Source organism: Hyaena hyaena, unplaced genomic scaffold (genome assembly GCF_003009895.1).
Source record: "Hyaena hyaena isolate Hyena2069 unplaced genomic scaffold, ASM300989v1 scaffold_120, whole genome shotgun sequence".
In the NCBI taxonomy this organism is placed as follows: domain Eukaryota; kingdom Metazoa; phylum Chordata; class Mammalia; order Carnivora; family Hyaenidae; genus Hyaena; species Hyaena hyaena.
This window is the reverse complement of record NW_024080752.1, coordinates 1,543,683-1,571,670: the sequence shown is the minus strand read 5'-3', so window position 1 is coordinate 1,571,670 and position 27,988 is coordinate 1,543,683. Positions and strand designations below refer to the sequence as shown.

The 27,988-nt window shown below is 38.1% G+C and overlaps 1 protein-coding gene across 4 annotated transcripts in view; it reads right to left on the bottom strand.

The window, feature by feature from the left end:
* Window positions 1-7,955: 7,955 nt before the first annotated feature.
* The window catches only part of DMXL2 (Dmx like 2), a 157,613-nt gene continuing 137,580 nt past the window's right edge, over window positions 7,956-27,988 (bottom strand). For 2 of the 4 annotated variants that reach the window (XM_039237094.1, XM_039237095.1), the window contains exons 29-44: window positions 25,572-25,750; window positions 23,298-23,428; window positions 22,694-22,779; window positions 22,085-22,286; window positions 21,123-21,240; window positions 17,699-17,761; window positions 16,826-16,912; window positions 16,621-16,742; window positions 15,308-15,446; window positions 14,586-14,646; window positions 14,325-14,452; window positions 13,750-13,827; window positions 12,084-12,175; window positions 11,291-11,343; window positions 9,992-10,209; window positions 7,956-9,363 (exon numbers count right to left, since the gene is read on the bottom strand). In XM_039237094.1, coding sequence (XP_039093025.1) covers window positions 9,154-9,363; window positions 9,992-10,209; window positions 11,291-11,343; window positions 12,084-12,175; window positions 13,750-13,827; window positions 14,325-14,452; window positions 14,586-14,646; window positions 15,308-15,446; window positions 16,621-16,742; window positions 16,826-16,912; window positions 17,699-17,761; window positions 21,123-21,240; window positions 22,085-22,286; window positions 22,694-22,779; window positions 23,298-23,428; window positions 25,572-25,750 — 1,967 coding nt within the window. In that variant the 3' untranslated portion in view covers window positions 7,956-9,153. The remainder of the gene's footprint in view (window positions 9,364-9,991; window positions 10,210-11,290; window positions 11,344-12,083; window positions 12,176-13,749; window positions 13,828-14,324; window positions 14,453-14,585; window positions 14,647-15,307; window positions 15,447-16,620; window positions 16,743-16,825; window positions 16,913-17,698; window positions 17,762-21,122; window positions 21,241-22,084; window positions 22,287-22,693; window positions 22,780-23,297; window positions 23,429-25,571; window positions 25,751-27,988) is intronic. The other 2 variants (XM_039237096.1, XM_039237098.1) reach the window with 1 other exon arrangement.

Here is a 27,988-nt window from a genome sequence, read left to right as displayed (position 1 = left end):
GCTCTTTCAGGGGCCCCAGCCACCCGGGAGCTACAATGGCGGCAGGCGCGCCACCACTCTGAAGTCCTGCCTCCAGGAGCAGCACAAAGAAGCAGTTTGTGTGCTCAGCCCCCTCCAGGACCAGTTGGCGCGAGGGGACCTGGTGTGCAGGTATTTGGCAAGTACGGTCTTTCTAACGGAGGTTTTTCTCCCCCGTGCGGAGGTTTTTCTGTTTCGGACTCTCTCCTTTTCCCCTCTCACTCCCCGTAGAGGGTAGAGGGGGATCGCCTCCCACCCTGGAGTCTCCGATCCCGGCCCGATTTTCTCTTCCCCGGTTCGCACTCACGTTAGAAGCCTCTCTCAGTGGATTCTGCGTCTTTTTTCTCCCAATCTCTCAGGTTTTGTAAGGTTTCCAATGGCTTCAGATCTTTTCTGTGTGATGTATGGGCGCGAGTGCAAGTACGGAGCTCCTTACTTCTCCGCCATCTTGCCCTCTCTCTCTCCAGCACCATCTGTTAAAGACGCTGTCTTTTTTCCATTGGATACTCTTTCCTGCTTTGTCAAAGATTACTTGGCCATACATTTGTGGATCCAATTCTGAGTTCTCTATTCTATTCCATTGGTCTATGTGTCTTTTTGTGCCAATACCATGCTGTCTTGATGATGACAGCTTTTTAGTAGAGGCTAAAGTGTGGGATGGTGATGCCTCCTGTTTTGCTTTTCTTCTTCAATATTATTTTGGCTATTCGGGGTCTTTTGCGGTTCCGTACAAATTTGAAGATAGTTTGTTCCAGCTTTGAGAAGAATGCTGGTGCAATTTTGATTGGGATTGCATTGAATGTGTTGATTGCTTTGGGTAGTAATGGCATTTTAACAATATGTATTCTTCCGATCCATGAGCATGGGATGTTTTCCCATTTCTTTGTGTCTTCTTCAATTTTCCTTCATAAGTTTCCTATAATTCTCATCATACAGATCTATATCTTTGGTTAGATTTATTCCTAGGTATTTTATGTTTTTCTGTGCAATTGAGAATGAGATCCGTTTCTTGATTTCTTTTTCTGTTGCTTCATTGTTGCTGTATAAAAATGCAACTGATTTCTGTACGTTGATTTTTGTATCCTACAACTTTGCTGAATTCTTGGGTCAGTTCTAGTAGGCTTCTGGTGGCGTCTGTCGGGTTTTCTATGTAGAGTATCATGTCATCTGTGAAAAGTAAAAGTTTGACTTCTTTACCAATTCTGATGCCTTTTATTTCCTTTTGTTGTCTGATAGCTGATGTTAGGACTTCCAGCACTATGTTAAACAACAGTGGTCAGAGTGGACATCCCTGTCGTGTTCCTGATCTCAGGGGGAAAGTTCTGTTTTTCTCCATTGAGGATGATGTTAGCTAAGAGCTTCACATAGATGGCTTTTATGATGTTTAAGTAAGTACCTTCTATCCTGACTTTCTCGAGGGTCTTTATTAAGAAGGGATGCTGTATTTTGTCAAATGCTTTTTCTTTATTGACAGGATCATATGGTTTTTATCTTTTGTTGATATGATGTATCACATTGAGTGATTGGCAAATATTGAACCAGTCCTGTAACCCAGGAATGAATCCCACTTAATCATGATGGATAATTCTTTTTATGTGCTTTTGCATTCGATTTGCTAGTATCTTGTTGAGGATTTTTGCATCTGTATTCATCAAAGATATTGGTCTGTAGTTCTCTTTTTTTGCTGGGTATCTGTCTGGTTTGGGAATCAAAAGTGATGCTGGCTTCAGAAAATGAGTCCAGAAGTTTTCCTTCGATTCCTATTTTTTGGAATAGCTTGAGAAGAATGGGTATTAACTCTGATTTAAATGTCTAGTAGAATTCCCCAGGGAAGCCACCTGGCCCAGGGCTCTTATTTGTTGGGAGATTTTTGATCACTGATTCAGTTTCTTCACTAGTTATGGGTCTGTTCAGATTTTCTATCTCTTCCCATGTGAATTTTTATGAGTGTGTGTTTAGGAATTTGTCCATTTCTTCTAAGTTGTCCAGTTTGTTGGCAGATAATTTTTCATAGTATTCCCTGATGATTGCTTGTATTTCTGAGGGGTTGGTTGTAATAAGTCCATTTTCATTCATGACTTTGTGTATTTGGGTGCTGTCTCTTTTCTTTTAGAGAAGCCTGGCTAGAGATTTGTCAATATTGTTTATTTTTTCAAGACATCAACTCTTGGTTTCATTGATCTGTTCAATTATTTTTTGGATAATATATTGTTTATTTCTGCCCTGATTTTTATTATTTCTCTTCTCCTAGTGGGTTTGGGGTGCTCTTGTTGCTCTCCTTCTAGTTCCTTTAGGTGAGTTGTTAGATTTTGTACTTGTGTTTTTTTCTAATTTCTTGAAATAGGCCTGATGTGCAATGTACTTTCCTCTTAGGACTGCCTTTGCCACATCCCATAGATTTTGAATTGTTGTATTTTCATTTTCATTTACTTCCATATATTTTTAAATTTCTTCTCTAGTTGCCTGGTTGGCCCATTCGTTCTTTAGTAGGGTGTTCTTTAACCTCCATGTTTTGGGGGGTTTTCCAGACTTCTTTCTGTGATTGATTTCAAGTTTCCCAGCATTGTGATCTGAAAGTGTGCATGATATGATCTCAATTGTTTTATATTTATTGAGGGCTGCTTTATGTCCCAGTATGTGATCTATCTTGGAGAATGTGCAATGCACACTTGAGAAGAAAGTGAATTCCATGGCCTCAAGATGTAGAGTTCTAAATGTATCTGTCAATTCCATCTGGTCTAATGTATCATTCAAGTCCATTGTTTCTTTAGTGATTTTCTGTTGAGTTCATCTATCCATTGCTGCAAGTGGAGTACTAAAGTCTCCTGGAGACTTTATGGATAAAGTCTCCTTATCCATAAGATTGTTTCTGTTTGTGATTGTTTTATGTATTTAAATGCTACCGTATTCGGTGCATAGACATTTATAATTGTTAGCTCTTCCTGATAGATTGACCCTGTAATTATTATATAATACCCTTCTTCATACCTTGTTACTGTCTTTACTGTAAAGTCCAGTTTGTCTGATATAAGTATAGCTACTCCAGCTTTCTTTTGACTTCCAGTAGCATGATATTTCCCCATCCCCTTACTTTCAATCTGAAGGTGTCCTCCAGTCTAAACTGAGTTCCTTGTAGACAGCAAATAGATGGATTTTGTTTTTTTATCCATTCTGCTACCCTATGTCTTTTGATTGGAGCATTCAGCCCATTTACATTCAGTGTTATTATTGAAATATGTGGGTTTAGAGTCATTGTGTCGTTTGTGGCATTCATGCTTGTGTTGTGTCTCTAGCATCTTGTGTTCCTTGCAACATTTCCCTCAGAGAGTCCCTGTCCGGATTTCTTGTAGGGCTGGTTTAGTGGTGACAATTCTTGCAATTTTTGTTTATTTGAAAGACTCTTATCTTTCCTTCTATTCTGAATGACAAGCTTGCTGGACAGAGGATTCTTGGCTGCATGTTTTTTCTGTTCATCACATTGAAGATCTCCTGCCATTCCTTTCTGGCCTGCCAAGTTTCAGTAGATAGGTCTGTCACCACTCTGATAGGTTTCCCTTTGTATGTTAGGGCCCTTTTGTCCCCAGCTGCTTTCAGAATTCTCTCCGTGTCCTTATATTTTGCCAGTTTCACTATACGTTGTGCAGAAGATCTATTCAAGTTAAGTCTGAGGGGAGTTCTCTGTGCCTCTTGGATTTCAATGTCTGTTTCCTTCCCCAGATTGGAAAAGTTCTCTGCTATAATTTGTTCAAGGGCCCCTTCAGGGCCTTTCCCTCTCTCTGCCTCTTCTGGAATCCCTATGATACAGATATTGTTCCATTTGATTGTATCACTCAGCTCTGGAACTCTCCTTTTGTGTTACTGGATCAGTTTAACTTTTTCTGGGCTTCCTCGTTTTCTATAATTGTGTCTTCTAATTCACCTATTTTCCTCACTGCCTCTTCAGTCTGTGCATTGGATACCTCCATTTTATTAGGGACCTCACTTATAGCATTTTTAAAATTCATCACAACTATTTTTAAGCTCCATAGTCTTTGTAGCAATAGCTTCTCTGATGTCTTCCATGCCTTTTTCAAGCCCAGTGATTAATTTTATGACTATTGTTCTAAATTCTTGTTCAGTTATGTTGCTTATATCTGTTTTGAGCAGTTCTTTAGCTGTCATTTCTTCCTGGGATTTCTGTGGAGGGAAGTTCTTCTGTTTCATCATTTTGGTTACCTTTCTATCTCTTGTTAGTTTTAAAAGCTTGTTATGCACTGTGCACCTGCGAATACTGCTGTTAAAGAAGGCTCTTTTATTGTCCAGGACCTGTCCGTTCAGGAAGTGTTCTTTGAATGGTGTTCTTGGTCTCTCTTGTTGAGACTTTGGTTATTGTATTTCCCTATTCATGGTGGTATTTGGGACTCTCCATCATGTATACTTTGGCTTGTTTCTTTTTTTTTTTTTTTTAATATTTTTATTTCTAGGAGAGAGAGAGAGAGAGAGACAGCGACAGCGTGAGCAGGGGAGGGTCAGAGAGAGAGGGAGTCACAGACTGAAACAGGCTCCAGGCTCTGAGCTGGCAGTCAGCACAGAGCCCGACGCGGGGCTCAAACCCACGAACCGCAAGATCATGACCTAAGCGAAAGTCGGACGCTTAACCGACTAAGCCACCCAGGTGCCCCTACTTTGGCTTGTTTCTTGAGGTAGCCCTGGAAAAGAAAACAGACAAACACACAGGGAACAAAGGCACACAAACACAGAAATCCAACAAACACGCAAAATGAAAGGCGGGGGGCAGGGGAGAAAAAGGAAAGGACAAAAGAAAAGAGGAACGAGGGAAGACCAGTAATAAAAATAAAAATAGATAAAAAAATAAAAAGAAAAAACCCAAAAGACCAAGGACAGTCTAAAAGCATAAAACCAGAATTCCCATCTACAAATAAAGAGCCAGGTGTATGCAGTGCTGATTGAAGAGTATATACAAAGAGAGAAATGACAGGGTGGGGAGGAAGTGAAATTGGAAATGAAATGACCAGGCAGAGAGACTAAGAGGTTTAATTCAGAGAGAGAAAGAGGAGAATATGGTTAGAGGTGAGGAGAAATAAATGAAGATAATGTTACTCAGAGAAACTGTATAGTCTGATTACTCCAGAGAGAGAGAAAGGTAGCTGTAGATGTGTAGAATATACATCTAGATAATGAATTAAATGTGACTGTTTAAGCAAACCAGTGGCCAGAGTGCCCAGTCCAGCAGAGGGGACGGATACGAATGAGACAAGGGAAAAAATATATCTGACCAGAAAGAATTGATATAGAATTAATCACAGCAGTGTATCCATGTTGGTCTTGCCCTAGGGCTCTGGTTAAAAAAAAAAAAAAAAAGGCTCTCTAGCGGGGATGAGTGTGGTTTGGTGTAGGCGGGTCTTAGCCTCCATTGAGTCCTGTGGGCACTCCCTGAGTTCCCACCTTGGTGGTTGTGGGGAGAAATATGGTGGCGCCCCAGTCCCTTCTTAAACCAAGCATTGTAACTCACTCTTTTGGGTCTGATCTTCCTGTGCCGCAGTAGTAGCCGAGGTGGGCTGTGCTCTATGTCCCGAGCCACGCCTCTTTTCCAGATCTTAGTCTGTGAGCCATTGATATCACCCGAAATATAAGCCCCCAGGCCAAGTCCCTGCAAGCAGTTTCAAGCCTCTCACCTACCTACTGGGAATCGAGCTGAGCCAGAAGCACAGCGGCGTGGCTTTAGGGGCCGCTGCGTCGCCCCCCCCAGGTCTAGCTGGCGAGCGAGGAGCAGTTTCTCTTGGGGTCGGCTGGGACAAGTGCGTCCTGCTCACGGTCAGCTGGACAGCTGGAAACTGGAACCCTGTGTTCCAAGCCAAGGTTTTTCTTTTCTCCAGCGACAAGGACAGTGTCTTGAGCAGTTTCAGCCACTCTTTTTTTCCCCTTGACTCACTGCGGCTCCCTGTAAAGGGGGCTCCCTCCATGTCTCCGGGTCCCGGCCCGTTTTTATCTTCCCCAGTTCACACTCATGCTATAAGGTTTTCTTAGCAGACTCTGTCTCCTTTTCCTCCCAAATTCTTGGATTCTATAAGGGTTCTTATGGCTTCAGGCCTTCTCCGTGTGAGCTATGGGGGCAAGTGAAATGTACGGAGCTCCCTACTTCTTTGCCATCTTGCCTCCGTCTCAGTAATTTTATTTTTGCTTTTGTTTCCCCTGCCTCTGGTGACCTATCTAGAAAAATGTTACTATGTCCAATATCAGAAATTATTGCCTGTGCTCTCTTCTAGAGTATTTACGGTTTCATGTCTCATATTTAGATCTTTAGTCTTTTTTTTTTTAGAATGAAGTTTTTATTTTTTTAATGTTTTTTATTTATTTCTAAGAGAGAGAGAGAGAGACAGCGTGAGCAGGGGAGGATTAGAGAGAGAGGGAGTCACAGAATGAAACAGGCTCCAGGCTCTGAGCTGGCAGTCAGCACAGAGCCCGACGCGGGCCACGAACCGCGAGATCATGACCCAAGCGAAAGTCGGATGCTTAACCGACTAAGCCACCCAGGAGCCCCAGATCTTTAGTCCCTTTCAAGCTTACTTTTAGGTATGGTGTAAGAAAATGATCTGGTTTCATTATTTTGTTTGTGGCTGTCCGGTTTTCCCAACACATTTGTTGAAGAGACTATCTTTTTGCGTTGAATATTCTTACCTCCTTTGTCTTGGTTAATTGACCAAATAAAGATAGATTTATTTTTGTGTAGTCTACTCTGTTCCATTGGTCTTTGCATCTATTTTTATCAGGACCACACTGTTTTGATTGCTATAGCTCTCCGGTACATCTTGAAATCTGGAATTATGAAACCTCCAGGTTTGCTCTTCAAGATTTCTTTAGTTATTTGGGGGGGTGGGGGAGGGTGTGTGTGGTGTGTGTGTGTGTGTGGTTCCAAACAAATTTTATGATTATTTGGTGTAGTTCTGTGAAAAATACTGTTGGTATCTTGATAAGAATTGCACTGAATCTGTAGACTGCTTTGGGCAGTATGAGCATTTTAGTAATATTTGTCCTTCCAATCCATGGGCATGCACTAGCTTTCCATTTGTCGGTGTCATCTTCAATTTCTTTCCTCAATGTTACTGAATCCAGAAATGCATATAAAGAATTACAAACCATGGCTGAGATTAAGTCTGGTTTTGTAAAACTGGTCAATATTCAAAAATTAATTTATCAATTAATGTAATCTATCCTATCAATAGGCTAAAGAAGAAAAATCACAGATAAACCAATAGGTGCAGAAAATGCTTTAAGACTTACTATAAAGCTATTCAAGACAGTATGGTACTGGCCAAAGAAGAGACAAATAGATCACTGGGATAGAGGCCAGAAGTGGGTCTACAAAATACAGTCGACTAACCTTTGACAATTCAGTAGAGAAAGATGAGTCTTTCCAACAAATAGCAGCAGCTACTGTGAAGTCTGAATTTCAGTTCAGACTGAATCAGCTGGTACTAGGTTAGTAGAACAGATACAAAGATGGAGAGGATGCAACAAGCACAGGTATCTATGTACTAATCTGTGGGAAGTGTGTGTATATATTTGCAGTTTCTGCCCAATTTGCGTTTCTGTGGACTCAGACATCTGCTTTCCCTCACCTCTCCTCACAGCACTCCTCCCAACTCGGCTCCTTCACCAGTGTCCACACCAAACTCCACATGTAATTCAATAAACGAAATAAGGTACAGTGAAGTTACCTCTTACCCAACTAAATCCCAATGCTGAGTGCCCTCTGTCTGGCTCACCATTCTATCCTATTTCCTAGAATGGCTTCTGATCTAGAAAGTACTCGGTAAGTATCTGTGAATAAATGAACTGCCTAGCAGCTTACAAACTCTATATAAACCATTTTATAAAACTGAAAATGATCTCAAGTAGTTAAAAATATTATTAAAGAATTCCAGACGAAACTAAGGTAAAACTCTAACAAATAACATTTATTTTTCTTTTACATATGTATTTCACAGCCTGAACATCACAACGCCTTCAGAGAAAGGTGCTTTTATGCCATTGTATTTTACTATTTACCACACAGGCATTGAACATTCTCATTAACATGATGAGACAATTTGCTGGTAAACATTTAAACACACAGATATTGGTTTCAGTATCTCAAGAACATTTTTTGGTCATAACCAAGGAGGTACATCAAAATAGGACAACATTGGCTAATAATTTATAAGCAAATAATATTTAACTGCATAGTTTATACAATAGGCTGTGGTAATAAATAATATCACCAATCTCATCAACTATTAACTGGCCACAAAAAGCCTAACATTCATTCAAATTATGATATGAAATGCTCTACTGGTGTAGTTTCAACATAGCCTTAAATGTTGTGGGTGTTTAACCCTGAAAGAAAAAGTACTAAACCAGTATGTTTGGTCAACTACAAATATGTCATGTTCACAAGTATTACATTCCTAACATGAAGGCAAATATTTAAATAGAAAAACAAGCAGTCCAAAAAATGTGAGTGTGCAAATTGTGAGGAAAACATTGCATTTATATTTGCACTCATTTGCAAGTTACAGTACTAGCTCAGTATAAACACTAACAGGAAAAATAACCAGCAGAAAGGATGGAAATGACCTCTCCGAGCAGAGAAGTGGCCACTACACACTGCTCTACAGCTCAGGAAGTGTGTCTGGTGCTCTAGAGCTTCTAACACCTGTGACTATCCTTCATTCAGCACAGAGGCTGCAGGCATGCTTCCATCAGTGGGAAGATAAGAAAGAAAAACCTGAATCAGCAACATTTTTTTCTTTAATTTGGTAAGAAGGTCCTTCCCATTCTTATAAATTACTAATATACTAACTTCTAACCTCAAATGTTTTCTGAATCAGGTTTGCTAAATGCTGTAAAGAATAGCTACCCTTCATATAACACTAGGTTTTGATTTTAAGTATGTGAGCATGATGACAAGGTACATGCACAGTCATTCTACCAACCTGTATGGGCAACACTCAGCTTGATCTTCCAAATTCTACAGAGATTCTCTGTACTGTTTTCAAGGTGTTAACAGCTGCTTGGAAAGCAGAAATGCCAATTAATTACTAGAGTATTTTTTTCACTGGAATGTTTATAAAAATAAAGCCCCAGTCTTTAAGTCTATAGAATGTCAAGAATTCTGTTAGGGATGTTAAAAGCATTGGGCAAAACTCTCGTTTTGAGTGTGCCGTCTGCCCCACAGGAGAAGATCCGGTTGCCCGGGATGATGTCAATCTGCATGACTCCAGCCCCAAGGTTTCTGAATATGGACTGCTTCGCATGCTCATTTTTGAATGAATGAATTAGGCCGTGGCCTGTTAATCTCCAAACCTAGTTTAAAATAAAGTGAAGACACAAAGGGTAAGTCTTTAAAAAAGAGAAAGAGCCCCAAAGCAGAACCACAGCGTTCATTTCTGTTGCCCTGAACTGGCTCAACTTCCCAGACTCCCGCCTCTTTCCTAACAGCTTATCTGATTGGAAATGATGTCATCACGTGATTTATTTACAGCTCTTACATTCCACTGTCTCTCTCTTCTTCACATCCTCTTGTAGTTTCATACTATCCACATATACCCCCATCTCTAATTCAATTAAATATGTAACTGAATTAAATATATTGCTAATGTCAAGGGAAACCCTGGGGCAATATAAGTAGAAACCTTACCATTACCCTTCTCCAGAACCCTCACCTCAATTCATACGCAACAGAGTAAGGTCCTAGGGTCAGAAGGAGGGAGGCAGGAGGTTCTGAGGAGCCAAAATAATGTTACAAAAAAATTCTATCCATTAACACAGTACTAAGGGAGAAAGGATGTCAAGAGGCCTTCACTGTCTCACAAAGCCTTACTTTACACTCACATTTCAAAGAGTGCAGTGGGGTCATATTTTCCCCTGTCTTCACAGCAGATACAGATAATATCTGCACTCAGCAGATACAGAGTTACTTATACTAACTCACCTTTATGTTCCCTTCTGCTGAGCCTGTAGTAAAATACTCCTCACAGGGAGCCAGAGCAAGGGCCTTAATGGCGGAGTCATGCGCCTGAAATGTGTGAAGCAGCTGTCTTTGCCTGATGTCAAAGATGCACACGTAGCCTTTCCTACCTCCGGAGATGAGGAGCTGCTGTTTGGGTGCGTACTGCAGCACGGTGGCTCCGTGATCATGGCACGTGAACCCTGAAGAAGAAAAACACCGAGTCTTTCCCAAACAATCTTGGCAATTCTGGTAATGTTTTAATGCACATTTAAATAATACAGAAATTACAAATTTTTCAGTTCAATTTGTGTAATTATGATCCAAGTACTAAGGAAAGATCCCAAGCAATGACAGAAAAGATATTCTTATCCATAATCTCACTATGAAAACACCTGCAAGAAGTTTAAACCTTAAGCCCAAACTGCAGAAGAGACCAAGCTTCCCAACAACACTCTCTCAGCCATCACATTAATCCCCACCACAATGAACATCTACACTATCCTAGTTCCTGCCCAGACATCTTGAATGGTAAGTAACAAACTCAACTACAGTGATGTGAAAATGGCCAGCTACAAGGTAAGGAGTTACCTTTCCCAGGATTCTCTGCATTTTAATATAATTAAAGTCTTCTGCTAATATGGGGCAAATCTTTAAGAGCCAGCTATCACAGAAAAAAATTGCAATCAAAAAGAACTGAGAAATAACTATACTTTCAGAATGTGTACCAGTATAATAAAAGACTGAGAAATCATTCTGTAGAAGAATCCACCTAACTACGTTTAACCCAAATGTATTGGAGCATGGAGCCTTCTTTCAACAGAAAGAAAAGGGGATCTTTAGGATGCCAACTGGAAAACCTGCCTTAAAAGGAATAATATTAAAAAAGCGTTTTTAATATTTTGAGAGAGAATGAGGAAGGGGCAGAAAGAGTCCCAAACAGGCTCCCTACTCAGCATGAAGCCCAATGCGGGCCTCAATCTAATGACCTTGAGTTCATGACCTGAGCTCAAATCTAGAGTTGGATGCTTAATTTATTGAGCCACCCAGGCGCCCCAAAAGGAATAATATTTAAATAACACTATTCATATTTCTTGTTCTTACTTTATTTTTAGGTAATTCTTTAACATAGCTCCTTTCTGTTGAGCTCAAATTCTTCTCATTAGTAACACCAATCTCCATACCATGTGTTTGAATGTAAAAAAATGAGCACTATACTATGCTAGTTGGACCTTTACCCGAGCAAGATAGCCACTCTAAAATCATAGATGTTAACTCACTTACCATGAATGAGACTGTTTCCAGGTGATACCAGTGTGTCCCAGAGGCATACATTTCTTATAGAGAAAACACAATTGTTTTTGAGGTGTTTTTTTGTTATGTCTTCAAGTCAAATATTTTTACTTAATTGCATCTTACTATCTTTTTTGTTCACTTAGATTTCTAAAGCAATGATTCTCAAGTAGGATGAAAGGAGAGAAGCTGGGGATATACCTCTTGTAAGTGTTCATCCTGTTCAAACCACACAGTTGTGTCTCACAGGGCCCCACCTGTCTCTACCATCTCATCCCTCAACCCCATCTCTTTTCCATTACCACTCCAGGGAAATGGAGACATGATTTCCTGAGGGGAGAGGATGATTCTGTACCCCCAGGGGTAACCATCGGAGGGAAATGAGGTGTTTACTCATGGTATGTGTCACCTATGAACACAATGTTAGGTCAAAGTATTGAGTATGGTGGCTACAGTGTCTTAAAAAGCTGACAGTATTAATAGTGCAAAAAAATTATATGGAAACCAACTTGACAATAAACTATCTGTAAAAAAAAAAAAAAAAAAAACCCTAAAAAAAAATAGTGCCAAAAAAAAAAAAAAAGGCTTAACCTAATTACATACACTTACTGATAAGCCTACACTGTTTTTCTTTTAGTAAGGAAAACTACTGAGATAAGAATTACATAGCAAAGACTTTTATCCTGAGGTGCAAAAAAAACTCCTGAGTAAAAAAAAACCCATATTTTGTAGCAAGAATACCTTTCTGCTTAAAAATGTGATTATTATGCTTCTCTCAACCTACCTGTTATCAGTGGACTGTCCAGATGTGGCAACTAGACTTGAAGAGGTAATAAATGCAAAGTCACTTGTGGCTTTACTGTGGCACTGCCAATTCTATGAAAAACAAAGTGCAAATGATGTTACCTAAAAATCCAATAAAACCTGGTACAGTACAAACACACAGTTCTGCTAGTGTACACATGGGCAAAAAAACAAGTTTTAAAAAACTAAAGAATAAATGATAAGCAAATTAGCTATTTGCATATTCTTAACTAATATCCAATGATATTTTAAAACTAGAAGAGTTGATAACAATTTTTGTTAATGCTCTCAAATACCTTTAATAAACTTTACATGATAATATAAATCACACTAAGCAACAAGAGCCCGACGAGGGAAACTCCCCCATGCCCATCTAGTCTTACCCTACAAGGTGAGGAAGTAAAATCAAATAAACTTTGCAACCTAAATACAAGCCTCCACCTTCCTTACCACCTCTGTGCTCCCTGCCTTTCCCTTCCCTTCCGATTTGTGCAGTAATGAAAACAGGGTCAAATGTGGTCCTACAAACATTCTACAGGCTTAAGGCTGCCCAAAACCACTCCCAAAGGATGTTCCAGTATGTGGGAAACCATTTACTGAGCCAGGCATGACTTTTCATGTTGGATTAGGTGAATGAATAGAAATCTGGAGGTAAAGACTCAGGAGGGTGTCCAGGTATTTTAAAATGCATTCTTCTGTTTGGAATGATCATGGTATAGATGGGAGTGAAGGCTAGAGGACAGATTCAAGATCACTTCCATTTCTGTAAAGACTTAATGATAGTTTACAGGGCACTAATTTATGTATATGAGACCAGATATATTTTCTTAATTAAGAACATATATATACAGTCAAAAAAGTAAATTAAAAATATATATGAAGCCAGAAGTTCTGCACAGGATAGCAGTACCTACCCACCCTCCTCCCCCAACTGAGCCCCCATCAAGTGAAGATACACTTGTCTCCATCACCAAATGTTTTAACATGATTTGGATTAATGAATGAAGTGGCCTATTGGGACTGGTTAATTTATAATGTAGTAAGAAAACTTCTGGAACAAACTAGAATACATGAAACCGGTCAGAATTTTGTAGTGATTCACTTTAGGTACTCTATTAAAAATCTATCACAGGGGCGCCTAGGTGGCTTAGTCTGTTATGCGTCTGACTTTCGCTTTGGTCATGATCTCTCGGTTCGTGGGTTCGAGCCCTGTGTCGGGCTCTGTGCTGACTGCCAGCTCTGAGCCTGGAGCCTGTTTCTGTCTGTGACTCCCTCTCTCTCTGACCCTCCCCTGCTCACGCTCTCTCTCTCTCTCTCTCTCTCTCCTAGAAATAAATAAAAAATCATTAAAAAAAAAATCTATCACAAAACTAGAATTTTCAAAAAAGTAGGAACACATACAGAGGAAGCCTCTGAACATTTTCAAATACAATGGTCATCCTTCAAGTTCTGAGAACAAAGTTTTGCTTTTTAGTCACTTCTGTTTAAAACTAGGGCAAATAGCAGGTGCTGTGCTGCTGGGCAGAGGTGTCCCTTTCTCAACAGATCCCATGAGTGAAGTTGCACTGAGATTTCATGTCTGAAATAGACACTTCATACACTATGCAACCTCTGGACGTGCTTGGGGAATGCTGAGTGATACTTACCATGTAAGGTTTAGGATTTGATGCAGTTTGGTTTACTTGCCAGATACTCAGAAAACCCTCTCCATCTGCAACACCACACTGTAAGAATGGCATAAATATTAAACACAGCTTCTTAGTAACCATATGGAAGGCAAAATCATTGAGAGTCACTCAAACCTCAGTTAACATTCGGCCTGCACCTATTTCTTTAACTGTAGTTTCCAGGAAAGCCAAGCACTATAAATACCCTGCAACCTTTTAAGTGCTCTTCCATACCTATTTCATTGTTTTCTTCCATACTTCTCTAAGATAATTTAGTAAGAAACTGGAAGATTACAGGTCCCTTATTAGACACTACCAACAGAAATAGACTTCTTTTCCTTCACAGAGTATTTAATATCTTTAAGTAGATGACTGATCCATATCAAATTCTGAAGATCTGTGCTTTATAGGGAGCCAAGGCACCAATAAACTGTCTGCCTAGCTTAAATCCAGGGCCACTCAATTGGTTTTTAGATGTAGTTTTATTAAACATCCCTTCATAAATACCTTTTTCAGATGAATTGAGCAGTAACACCCCTCCCCACAAAACCAACCTTGTTGCCTTGTGAATTAAAATATAATCTGGTAACTCTTGCATTGCCGGCCTGGCGGAAACAGACAAGCTGCTGAGGTCGTGTCCATTCAAACATTCGTACACTGCCATCCTGAGCACCTGTAAGATCTAAAATACAAAAGGAAAAGCTGACAATAAGAAATGAAAAAGCTTAAGATTTCCAATATTTTCCACTCTATAAATAAACTTCAAAATGACAGAGGCCATTTATAATCCTTTGGATAATAAACAAAATACTTACAGTACTGATGGACTGGGTGGGAGGTCATTCTCTTAACATTATGGAGATTCCTTTTCATAAGCTTTAAAAGAAGATAAAAACATTCATTTTGTGTATCACAGAAGAGGAAAGCCAACTCTAATGCTCACAGCCTTTATTCTCTTACAACTGGAGTATTACTAACATGTACCCTGTTGTGGGTGTTCTGAACCAATGAACACATGCCACCTGTCTGAAGACTGCAGAAGCAGTCACGCACTGGCACAGCTCTGGCCCGTACGGACCATGTGGGTACCAAGCAGCTTTATCTAGTGATAAAGGGCACTCTCCTCCATGTGCCCTCCCTAAGGACAATCAGGAGTGTCTCCACATTGGTCAGAGCAGAACATGACAATGAGACCCCTTCAACTACAGTGACTAACAACAATCTTACAGATGCATGTTTCAAACACTTAGAGTAGGCACAACTCCTCTGTCTCTGCTTTACGACTTTGAGCCTTTCAAGTTTGCTCATCTATAAAATGATAGTGGGAGATAATACTATCACCTACCACCTCGGGTTGTTATGAGGAAGAGCATGCTCCTAACAGTCCTGACAGAAAGTCACAGTATAAGAGCTATTATTATGGGGTGCTAACTAGTCATTGTCCTGATTTTGAGGATCCTTCCTGCATCACAGTGACTTCCACTTATTCTGGAGTGAGTCCACACCCAGAAGCCACACCAAATAGTAAATAACATACCACACTTGCTCCTGTGCTCGTCTGCCCACTGCCCAGCCATGGCAGAGAGGAAGGTGGATGCACCTGACTTGCCGAATGGGACATCGCACTGGGTTGGTAAAGGGTTGTAGTGGAGCCACGGTAATCAATATCATCTGAGCTGTGAACAACACCTGTGTGTTACTATGTAGGTGCCGTGTTCGCTTAACACACATTCCAATTCCAGAGCTGCTTATGTGTCCACAGGACACTATTTTTTAGAATGTGAATAAATATCTATAAGGAAAACTTAGGTGCAATTACTAAGCAGAGGCCATTTTAGTACTGGTTAACTTTTCCCCTTGAGACAAAATACAAATTTAAAGTTGTTCGGGGACAATTTTACTGTGCAGAAGTTGGAACAAATGTTTGTTTTGAAGAATTTAACACAAATATTCTTTTTATCATGTATAGAAAAAGATTATAAGGTCTCTTCAAATACAGATATCCTATGTATCAAATTCATACATTTTAAAGAAATCTGAGTTTAAGGTTTTTTCAAGTACTATAATAATCATCACATAAAAATTACTGTAATATTTTTGTTAAAAATGTTACAGTAGTTTTTATGATGGACTGTATCATATCACATGGTTACTCTGACAATATGATACTGAGACCTAGTAATATTATGTCCTAAGAAAAGAGAAAACCCTACAGAACAAGGAGAGAGGTAATGATGGCACCATTTTCGAGCACACAAAATGCCCAGGAGTCTGGAAAAAAGCCAGAGGGAGGGCAAATGTGGAGGAGAAACCCCAAAATAGTAAAGTGTTGCAAAACACTCTTGGTGTAGTACTCACAGCTTTACTGAAAAGTTAACTTGTCTACATTTTTATCTATAAAAAAGGTATGCTTAAAAGGTTATAATCAAGAAGAAACAGTGAAAATTTACTCACTAAATGTGACCTATCAATCAGTCTTATTAACATACTTGTGTATTCTGCTTTTTGCTTTAATTATCCAAATCAACTAAATTTGCTGAATACTGCATAGTTCCTGACATTTTTGGGGGGTTAAATGTCAATGTTGTAGTTACTGGCATTAGGCTTTGGTGCTGGGGATTATTCTGAATCAAACACTAAGAATAGTTCCATGTCTAATGGCAGAAGTATGAGTAATATGTTCACTGATGTAAGAAGAGCCTTTTATTGGCAGCTAAACCAATTATATTGGTTTCATACCCAAATAAAGAGACATACATACTTTGCAAGATAATTCAAATCTGCATAACCATTTAATGTGTTCTTTTTAAAGAAAAGTACATTTAAAATGGACTACACAGGCAGACTAACCTTTTGGATTCTCTGTCATATTCTTCTCCAATCCATATATATGACTGACAGGCCAGCAGAGAAGTAACATCGAGTTCTTGTACATCGTGTGTTGAAGCCAAGACAATTTCATTACAGTTTGCCTAAAAAGCAAAGGCAGAGTCAATAATTTAAGAAATTTCATTAACAAAAATAGTACAATCTTTACAATGACCAAAACTTTTACCTTATTAATGGAAAATGCCATGATCATATCTGATTCCTTATGAATGATTTTTGCCTTTCCACCTGGATAGCCCAGATCAGCTTCAACCTACAAAATGTTACTGGCAGTTAGTTGTTGTAGAGCTCCCCATGATAAACACACACATTCCACAGAATTAAAAGAAGGATAAGAAAACATAGCAGCAGGAGCAAGAAAAAAAGTACCAGTAATTTTAGTATGTTGAGAATTAACTCTGGAATTAGCTTAAATTCTCTGATGCCCTGTAATTGTCCTGATTATAAAGATTTCCATTGTGATGACAGGATACTGATTAACTGTCACAAAAGGTAACTCCTGTAGTTTTCATTAGCATTTGTAATAGCAACGTGCCACTTGTGTCTCTTCCAAAAGTGTGAGGACATTGCATTAAGGATGTATACACAGTAAGAGCCACAAGGTGGAGGAAAAAGACCATAAGACAAAGAAGTCATGTAAGAAATTAAACATTTTAAAATAGGGTAATCAGACAGGAAGAAGGAAAAGTTAGAAAGGGATGAAGGAGACTGATGAGAGGAAGGTGCACTGTCTTAGGGTTACAGGTGATGGAAGGAAAGAAGATGCAAAATCAAGGAGGAAAGATAAAACAACCACATGTTTAAGAACAGGCTAGAAAAGGGGACAGAGTGAAGATGTAATAGGAAGAAGGAAAGAGAAGAAAATGCTTAGGAAGAGCAAGTCAGACATGGCGGAGTGTTTCCTAACCTACGCCAACTGAGGCTGATGGGAGCAACGAGTATTTTGATTAGCTGGCTAGCCAATGTGGTTAGTATCAGAGATGAAGGTTAGCTCCTCGAACTTTAAGAATGAGCTCAATACAAGAGTGTGGAACACTACCTTGCTGTGGCAATCCTCCGCTACGCAGTTTTGTCTGACCTGTTCCACACGTTCTTCTACAGACTAAGTAACACCACACCGTCACAAACACAAAACACATGCATGAAAGGAAATTATAAAGAGAATAAAAAATTTCAAACTGAAATGGTCATTCTATAACTTAAAGATGGTAATTTGTAAAATTTCCTTTTAAAAGCACAAAATCAAAAAAGAAAAACTAAGTAAAATGTGATGTCATCACATGAACACAACACAAGCAAAACAGGCAAAATTAAAGTTAATGTGCCGATTACATAAAACTGTTTCACAATAAAAATTAGTTATTTGTATACCAGTTATGTAACTTAAGGCTCTAATTTAAACTGCAATGTCTACAAAATAAAATCTGCTTGTATGAGAAGATGCATAGATTCCTGGCCTACAGAAGTTTATTTTAAATACAAATTAACAGTATTTCTGAACACAGATTCAAAGTACTGGTAATTATTTCACTCTTAATCATAAGAAACAGATCCATGAGAACGAGTCAGGGACTGGAATTCACATCAACTCTTTGCTATAAATGATATTTTCTCCTTACAAGTAAATAAATGTTCAATAAAATGGGGCATAGGAAAGAAATCATACAAAGAGCTTGCTCCTGGTTGATGACAGGGTCATTAAGGATGGCCACAGTGCTGCTCTGCTGCAGAAGCCTCTGAAGGTTTGGTCATAGCAACAGACCCCTCATAATAACCTGATGAGTGACTGCTTCACTTTCAACCAAAAGGGCCAAATTCTCTGTGCAGGCCTTCAGCGACTGCCTAGGGCTGCTGCACAGGACAGTGATGGAAAGGGAACTCTGCACAAGGCCCACTCAGCAAAAGCCAACCTGCTGAAAAACCTGTTTGCCTTTAATCATAAATAGCTGAGTTTGCAACATTCATGGATTTCACAAAAAACTGCCTTGTGGAATAGTTTTCTTTAATATAGTCAATGAGCAAAATTATCTTCTTATGAATATACCTAAAATTTCAGCACTTCTTAGGAGATTTTTCTAAGGAATTTTTTTAAATGAGCCAACGTTTTAGAATTTTTAGGATGTTTATCAATTTTACTAATTAATCAATTCACTGAATTTACCAAATTTATGAGTACTATAAACCTATTTAATAATTTAAAAAGATAAACCACTCTTACTGAATGGATTATGATAAATGTTCTATATTTCTGAACTTTGTGACCAGTTTTTATTTTGTCTTAACAGCTTTAACATTTTTTTTCAATTTGTCCTCAATGAAAACAAATTTTCAGTAAACCCATACTATTCAAAACAGCTGTTAACCATATGTGACCATTTAAACAAAATTAAATCACACTAGCTATGTTTTAAGTGTATTTACCTATTGTGAGAGAGGGTGTGGAGAGAGAACCCCAAGCAGGCTCTGTACTGTCAGCGCAGATCCCAACGCAGGGCTTGAACTCACAAACTGTGAGATCATGACCTGAGCCGAAATCAAGAGTTGGAGACCTAACCAACTGAGCCACCCAGATGCCCACACTAGCTACATTTCAAGTGTTCAGCAACCATATGTGCCTGAGAACTACTGTATTGAATAGAACAGATATAAATTTCCATTATCACAGAAAGTTCTATTGGACAGCACTGAACAAGATAGTAATTTCATTCAATAATTTGGAATTCAAAAGGTACAAAAGGGTGCATGATAAAAATTCTTCCTCCCACCCAAACTCCTACCATGTATTTCCTTCCCATCCCTGGAGCCAACCAATGCTTACACAGCATTTTAAGAAATTTCACCTCTCTGTTCATGGCCCTCTGCTTGTAGAAAATCTGAAGAGAACACACTGAATATGGGGCTGCTGATACCAACCACACAGCGATTGAGGGGTATAAAGGAGAGACTAAGGGGCAGAAAGACAGAGAGGCTTATCTAAAGAAGAAGGAAACCTGAGAGAACAGATCCTGAAGACAAGACTAAGGGTTCAAGCAACCTGGACACCTGGTTCCCACAGAACTCTGAGGCCCTGCAACCCAACCAAACCACTGCTACAAACATTCTGAATAATTAAAACATATTTCCAATGAATCATTACATTTAATAATCTGAAGAACTAAACACTCAAAAAAGTGATCCTTTAATGAACTGGCTTTCTGTGAATAAGAGAGTACTAATTGAGCAGGTATCTTTTATGTTAAATCTATTTCTTAGATTTCTCTATCTTAGTTTATGGAATCTGGACTCAGGACCACTACAGGGAATACTGTAAACAGCCAACTAAATGAGACAATGAAATCTGTGATTTCCCTAACAAACCCTACATATCAATGATTTTAATACCATCTGGATCTTTTGTTATCAAAAAAGCTTCTAAGACTCAAAAAAGGATTTCTGCTGCTCATTTCTCCTACTTCTTCCTTTAGGTACATGATTTCTGAATCCATACAGAAAGTAAATGACTATTCACAAGAGCTGACCCTAACTACCATCTAGATAAGTGGGTGACTAATCAAAAGAAAGAGTCGGGTAGATTCTGTTAGTCCAGGTATGGGGAAAATGGAGCTGTGGCTCTTTATTATTTTACCTTGGGCAATGGAACCATCTAAACTGTCCCTCTCAGTTTTCAGTTTTCTAAGTGAAAAATCAATGTTCTTTTCTCATAGATCTTGTTTGACAAATCTTTAGTCTCATGTGACACTCTACTCTGAACACTTTCTACATTGCTCATTACCTCATGAAGTAGCCACATGGACTGATGTGCTCTTGTAACAGATCTGTGCACTCCTCGTTTTGTAAGAGGTAATTTTAAGTTCTAGAGTCTAGTTTCCCAAATTCCTGATTCTTCTTGAACCCTGTATGGCATTACACTGCTAATTCACAGTTAGCTTAAAACCACTGTGCGGTGCCGAAACTCTGTGTTGCTTTTTAAGGCAAACTCCCTTCATCTTATAGTCATATTTCTGTCATTTATGCCCTTTCACAAAAATTATCCTGAATTTGTTTCCAAAGTTTATCCTGTTCATTTTTAAATGCTAACTAAACAAAATGCTTTTAAAGGGCTATGTTAGATTTCCTATTAAATGATATTCAGAGAATCTTAATAGAGAGTATACTCATTTATATATTAAATTACCCAAATCATCCATCACAATATTTATTATTTGTAAAAGCCGAATGGCAAGCATTGCAAAGACATAACAACTTTCACTTGGTTATACGTGATTTACCAAGGGACCTATGTTGTCTTATTGTTATAAAGTGAAAATTCTAAGATTTTATCTTATAAAAGAAATTCACTGTAGTCTGGTAAACTATTACCCATATGTATGAAAGATAAAATTAAGTTCCAATCAAAAAGTAAATAATTAGAAATGTTAAAACTAAACAAAAATTACAAAACAAAAAAATTTTTTTCAAAATACCTCACTCTGCCTTCTTTTCTTAGTGAAGATGTATCTAATAAATGTCTCTTGAAGGACTTCTTGTTTCACAAGGAAATGCCAGAGTCGTTTGACTGGAAGTGCAGAAGAATCCCGGGACCTATTAAAAAAATTAACACATTTTATTTTACTCTGTAGAAAATGTGCTTCATATTTGCAGAAACTTAAAACCTCCATTATCTATTGCAAAGAAGATGCATCATTAAATTCAACAAAGTTTTATGATTTTTTTCCCTTAATTTTTAGTTCTAAAAATCATTCCTTCATCTGGCAATTAATTCTCTAATTACATGGTTCTCTGAATGCACAGGTTGAGCTGACAGTCAAAAGAAGCTCTTATTATTCTCTTTTTAAATTATATTGTACATTGGTTCTGTTGGTTACAGATCATAGCATATATAAAGACACAGATTTAACATAAAGCCACAGATTTCATTTTTAACAGCCCTCAAAAGCTGAAAAGCCTGTTCTTTCAAGTTTATCAGTGATACTCCTAATCACAGGATAGGTGCCTCACAAAAAGCATGCTGTTTACCCAAAGGACAGGCAAGATGGCTGGTAGAAGACTGAAACATCAATAACAAATCTTAATTATGTTTATTATTAAAATATTACCAAAATGTAAGTAGCACCTTGTTTGTATATGTAAATTATTATCCCAAAATATTTCTGTAGGAGTTCTTAAAATAATGGCAAAAATATAATAAATGCTCTTTCTTTATTATAAAAGTAGTAAGTCTATTCAATTATAGGTAATACTGGGAAAAATGTTTTCCATCCAGATTATTCTAATGTTTTTCCTCACATATACTGCTAAAAATAGAACTGTAGGTTCAAAGTTATGAATGTTTTTATAGAAACATAACATAGGCATATTTTGCCAAAATACCTTCCAGAAAAGTTAAACCAGGCTACATTCTCATGGGCTGTAAGAGCATCCTTACTTGAATGGAGTGTTTTCAGGTTCTAGCATTGCCTTATTTCGAAGAATAGCTGGTCCAGCTCCTACTGAAAGGTCAGTTGGGTACGTGTTGATATAGTTAGGTGGCGGACCTTCAAACTGATCCATTTTGTCTTGCAGTATCTGTTCCCAGTTCTCCAAGTTTTTAATCACAGCAATACCTAATGGTGATGTTACAGGCAACTCTAAAAGGGGACAGAAGATGTCATCTTGTTTTGATAAAAATGTTGATCTTCATCCACATATTTAAAAAATCTGAAATTTTCAGAGCCAAAACCTCTGAAAATACAAAGAAAACTGAAAATGTTAATCTAATACTATTTGGATTCTTAGTGCTTTTAGCAAAACAGAAGACCATCTCTCTAAAATGAGCAAGAAAAGGTCTAGCTTCTCCAGTCTGATTTCCTGCTTTCTCTTTCAACCCTCTGAGTAAACGGTGGTTCTTGCTATGAATTAAAACCATAGACTGGAGCCTAAAGTACACAAGACCTCATAAAATCTCCAATTTTCAGTACCAAATGCTCTTTTATGTAGATTTTTATGAAGAGAACTTGATGCTAATATACTATATTTAAGAACATTCATTACTTACCAGAGAATTCCAATCCAGCAATGGGAAAGAAATTCTTGATGTTATGAAGTACTAGCTTAACCATTGTCAAATGCAGAAGAGCCCAGCTGTTCAAGGGAAACAAACAAAAAATTCTCCTTCACTGAAAATAACATCATGAAAGAAGCATAGTAATGATTCCTGTCAATTGTTTAGCCCAATTTCCAGTTCAGAAAAAAAGCTGTTCTTTTCTAACAACTTAAACCTTTGTTATCCCTGATAACAGAAAATATATAACAATATATCACACTTAAAATATCTGAAAACCACCTAATGGAAAAAGATTTACAGTAACATGGAATCTAATAGCATATCAATGAACATATACTAAGTTCGAATGACACATAAGAAATTACATATTTTTTCTCACTAAAAATATTTGTGTTTCCATCCTATAGGTAAGCTATTCTTTGAAACTAGATGTGAAAGAAATACTCTACTGTCTAGAAATTTACCTCAAAGATACAGAATTACTAACCCAAAACTATAGCCAGTTCTTGTATAAATTCATGAAAACATTACTTAAAATTACTAACATCATGATTTTTTTGAGAGAGAGAGAGGCAGAGGGAGAAGCCTTATTTACCTATAGGAATTTGGATCTTGGTGCTCCTGTATTTGTGTATCTGAAAAAAAAGCATCATCTTCTTCTTCATCACTATGAATGCTTTCATCAGAATCATATATAACACCACTATCAGACAAAGGGAGAAATGGCTGCAATAAAAGGTAAAGTTATTTTTTATATATATAATCAGGTTGTTTTTGTCTTAACTTAATACTGAACATTATTATGTGGCGTCTAAATAAAAACTTTTCACAAATGATACTATTCCTAGAAAACTAGTCAAACTCTCAGATTCAACAAAATAGCTGAATAGCCAGATACAACATAAATACTTCCAGAGCATTAATTACAATAGCTAAGTTATGGAAGCAAACTAAGTGTCGGCTGATAGAAGAGTATATAATGAAGATGTGGCACACACAGAGAGAAGTATTACTCAGCCTTTAAAAAGAATGAGATCTCGCCATCTGTGACAACATGGATGACCTAGAGGGTACTATGCTGAGTGAAGTGAGTCAGAGAAAACAAATACCATATGATTCACTTATATGTAGAATCTAAAAAACAAAAAAAAGGAAAGAGAATTGTATAGAGAACTGGTGGTTGCCAGAACAGTAGGAGATGGGCAAAACAGGTGAAAGGGATTAAGAGGTACAAACTTCCAGTTATAAAATAAATAATTCACAGGGATGAAAAGTACAGCATAGGGAATACGGTCAATCATACTGTAATAATGTTGTATGGTGACAGCTGAGGACTACACTTACTATGGTAAGCACAGACCAATATATACAACTGCTGAATCACTGTTTGTACACCTGAAACATTGTATATCAACTATACTTCAATAAAAAATAAATTAAAAGAAATAATAAAGCATATGTCACAGAGGGGTGGCTGGGTGGCTCGGTTGAGCATCTGACTCCTGAGTTTGGCTCAGGTCATCTCACAGTTTGTGAGATCAAGCCTGGCATGGGGCTCTGTGCTGACAGCATGGAGCCTACTTGGTATTCTTCCTCCCTCCCTCCTTCTCTCTTCCTTTCTCTCTCCCTCTCCCTCTCTCCCCCTTCCCCACTAGCTCTCTCCTTCAAATAAATTCTTTAAAAAAAGTATGTCACAGAATTATTAAAAATCATGCCTTTTCTTATACATCAAGAGAACTAGTTATAAAAGTTGAAAGAAAAGAGACACACTGAAAAACATAAACACCAAAGGAAAACCCTTATGAAAACATAAAGCTGTAGTGAAGGAAATCACATATCCTTCTAAAAGCTATATAAGAAAACTGAGACATGTAAAAACTATAATTCTTGACAATTTGTAAGTTTTAAGTTAATTGCGATAAAAATCCCCCTGGTTATTTCTTTTCCTTTATTGAGGCTTCATAAGGAATGCAAAGTTCATAGAGAAAAAATAGACAAGATTAGCTGAGAAGTCTTTTTAAGGGGAAAAACACCATTTTTAGTGGATATGGACACAAGAAATTAAAAGAAGTACAGTCTAGCAACTGATCAATGGACATATACAGTCCAAAGTAGTATGTGTATAAGAAATTAATCTATGACAAAGATAACAAAAGTGGGAGGAAAGAAAAGACAGCTGGTTAGGATAACAAAAACAAATCTTCGGAACTCACCTTGAAAGACTTTTTAGTGGGATCAATACCTCAAGAACTCTGAGATCTAATAAAATTTTTAAATGGGAGGAGGCATGATGAAAGATGTATTTCCTATGTGCACACACAGCAAGGTGACCACAGTGTTAGCACGTGTAAAGAGGGCAACATTAAGAGAAGGAAGGTGATTAGCTTGAAAAAGCAAAGTGCAGAAAGTACTAGCAGCATGTACTGAACATGGTATGAGATGCGACTACAATAAATCTAGTCTCCAGGAGTATTCTGATCCCCAGAGTTCTGTCTGCTTTGGAGAAACAGGGACATGTCATGGGGCTGAACTCTGGCCTGATGAAACCCCTAAATACCCAAGCATCTCCTCTTGCTCTAATTCCATGGTGACCAAGGGAACTACTGATAATTAGATGGAGGGAACCTAGATGGCAGACACAAGTATTCCAGTCACTAGAAAACAATGATGCTGATTGTATGTTAATAAAACTGATTCTGGTTTAGACCTAAATCCCATACTGAATGACTACTGAGTTTCTGTACTTGAGAAATTAAATATCTAAACTATACTTATTCCACCCAGAGGCTACCTCACTATTCCTATGTGATGCATACATAAGAATTAATAAAACAAACACATAAAAGCTTATGATCTTTACACCCCTTACCTTTGCAACAAAATAGTCCCACATACTAAGTTCTGGAGGAATAAATTTTTCTTTGTAAGATGGTCTTTCTGCAGGCACTGGTGGTGGAGTAGCATCTTTTACAGGTCGTCCAGGGACGAGCATTCGCATGTTAAATCTCCTACGGTGTTTATCTATGTCTTCGGAAGGAACAGGAGGTGCTGAATAAAGATAGAGAGAAAACACAGCATTTATTTTCCATTATCAATTCAAAGAGTTAACTTCCCTTTCAACATACTCCTGCCATCTTTTGGTTTAAACTAAATTACTTGTATCTGTGCTTCTAAACTTTCCTAGTTACTGCACTAGTTTTCCAGGAACCATGGCGGAGATGCACATGAGGACAGAGCATAAAAAACTATCTTGCCATGAAGCAGTGTGTGTGCTATACAGTATAAGGCTAAAGTAATTCTAGTTACAATGCATTAAGTAAATAGAATATTAATTAATGCTTGAGTAATTATTTCTGGTTACGCTGTTTAAGAAAGATTCATTGAAGCTGTAGGATATAAAGCATGGCTTTAAAAGAGAAGTGAGAAGTTCCATGTGAAAAGAGGAAGGGATGAGAGAAACCAGTAACTAAAGCTTTAGATGAAAGAGGATGATAAGAGAGGAATAAAGTGGAGTAAACACTGCTAAGAGCGCTATTTAAAACGGACCCAGGAGGACACTGAGGAAGTGGGGCTTACGCACAACTCCTGTCTCAAATTCCCTATAACTGTTGCTGAACCCCACTAAAAACCATGGCATCTGCTGCATTTAGAATGGACATGGGTGGACTTTCCACCTAACACTATCCCTAGCAACCAATCACATATAGATGAGTGTCACTGTAGCCATACCAGTACCAATCACATTTCCTTCAAAACAACTTATGTAAATTCCCTCTTTCCTCCTTAAAAACTCTAGCCTCCTTTGTCTCTCTAGAGCATGCTTTTGATTTTGGTGGACTCTGTGTCTCCCAGATTGCAATCCCTAAGATCCTGAATAAACACAAACATTTTACCTTGCAGCTTGCAATCTTGCTTTCTTTTTTCCTGGGTTGACAAGGAGTAAACTATTTTTGCCAGACAAGCACTGAGGAGGGGGATAAAAAGAACAGTCCAGAGGTGGGCTGGGACTATGCAGTGGATGTGAAGCTGGGAGCTTATCCTATGGATGATCCTCACTAACACTTCTTAAGCTAGTCACAGGGTGAGGTACTGCTTGCTCAGTCAATGACAGAGAAGATGGAAGATGATGATGTAAGAAGGGACAACTAGTACAGTGCGTAATAAAGCTGAGAAGAGTAAGATATGAGGAATACATTAAAAAAAAACACCAAGAGGATTCAGAAACTAATTAGGGGAAGGCCAAAAAGAGGTCAACAGCTCCTCTCTTAAAACTCGTCACAGGAAAGGATAGTTCTATCTCACTCCCTCTTCCATCATATCCCCCACACAATTCATCAACAAATCCATCAGGAATAATCTCAAATTATAGCCAAAATATAACCACTTTACACTCTACAACTACCACTCTAAGCTAAACCATATTTATCTTTTTTTAGTTAAAATGTACATAAAAATAAAGATTCTTCAGTGCACAATTCAGTGCCATTTAGTACATTCGCAATGTTGTGCCACCACCATCTCTATCTGGTTCTGAAGCATTCTCATCCCATTTCATTCCCAAAACTCCAGAGCCATTAAAGAGTCACACAGTACTCCTCCCTTCCTCTAGTCCTTGGCAACCAATCAATCTATTTTCTGTCTCTATGGGTTTACCCATTCTGGATATTTCATATAATGGAATAATAAAATATGTAACCTTTTGTGTCTGGTTTCTTTCACTTAGCATATTTTTGAGCTTTATGCTGGTGATAGCATGTATCAGTACTTTGTTCCTTTTTAATGACTGGGTAACACTCCATTGTGTGTGTGTATGTATGTATATATGCACACAACATATATACACATACATATACGTATATATATATACACACCATATATACATATACATACCATTCATTCTTGATGGTAACCCACAATTATCTTTTAAGTGGACCATTACATAGTGTCCTTCTTTTATTCTTGTTCTATAGTTTATTATCCACATAGTAGCTAGAACTGAAAAACCTAAATCAGATTAGGTGACTCCTGCCAATAGTTTCCTTTCTTTCTTTAGAACAACTATTGAGGTCTTCACCATCCTAAATGATCGTGCCCCCAGATAGCTGTCTTACCCTATCTCGATCCAAACTCCTCCAGCTCAAGACGGCCATTCTGGCCTCCTCTGTAGTTCCTGGAAAATGCCAAACTCAGTCCTACCTCCTAGCTCATGACCTTGGTACTCCCTTCACCATCTGCCTGAATGGCTCTGACCCCAGATATCTGCATGGTATCATCCCTGACTTCTCT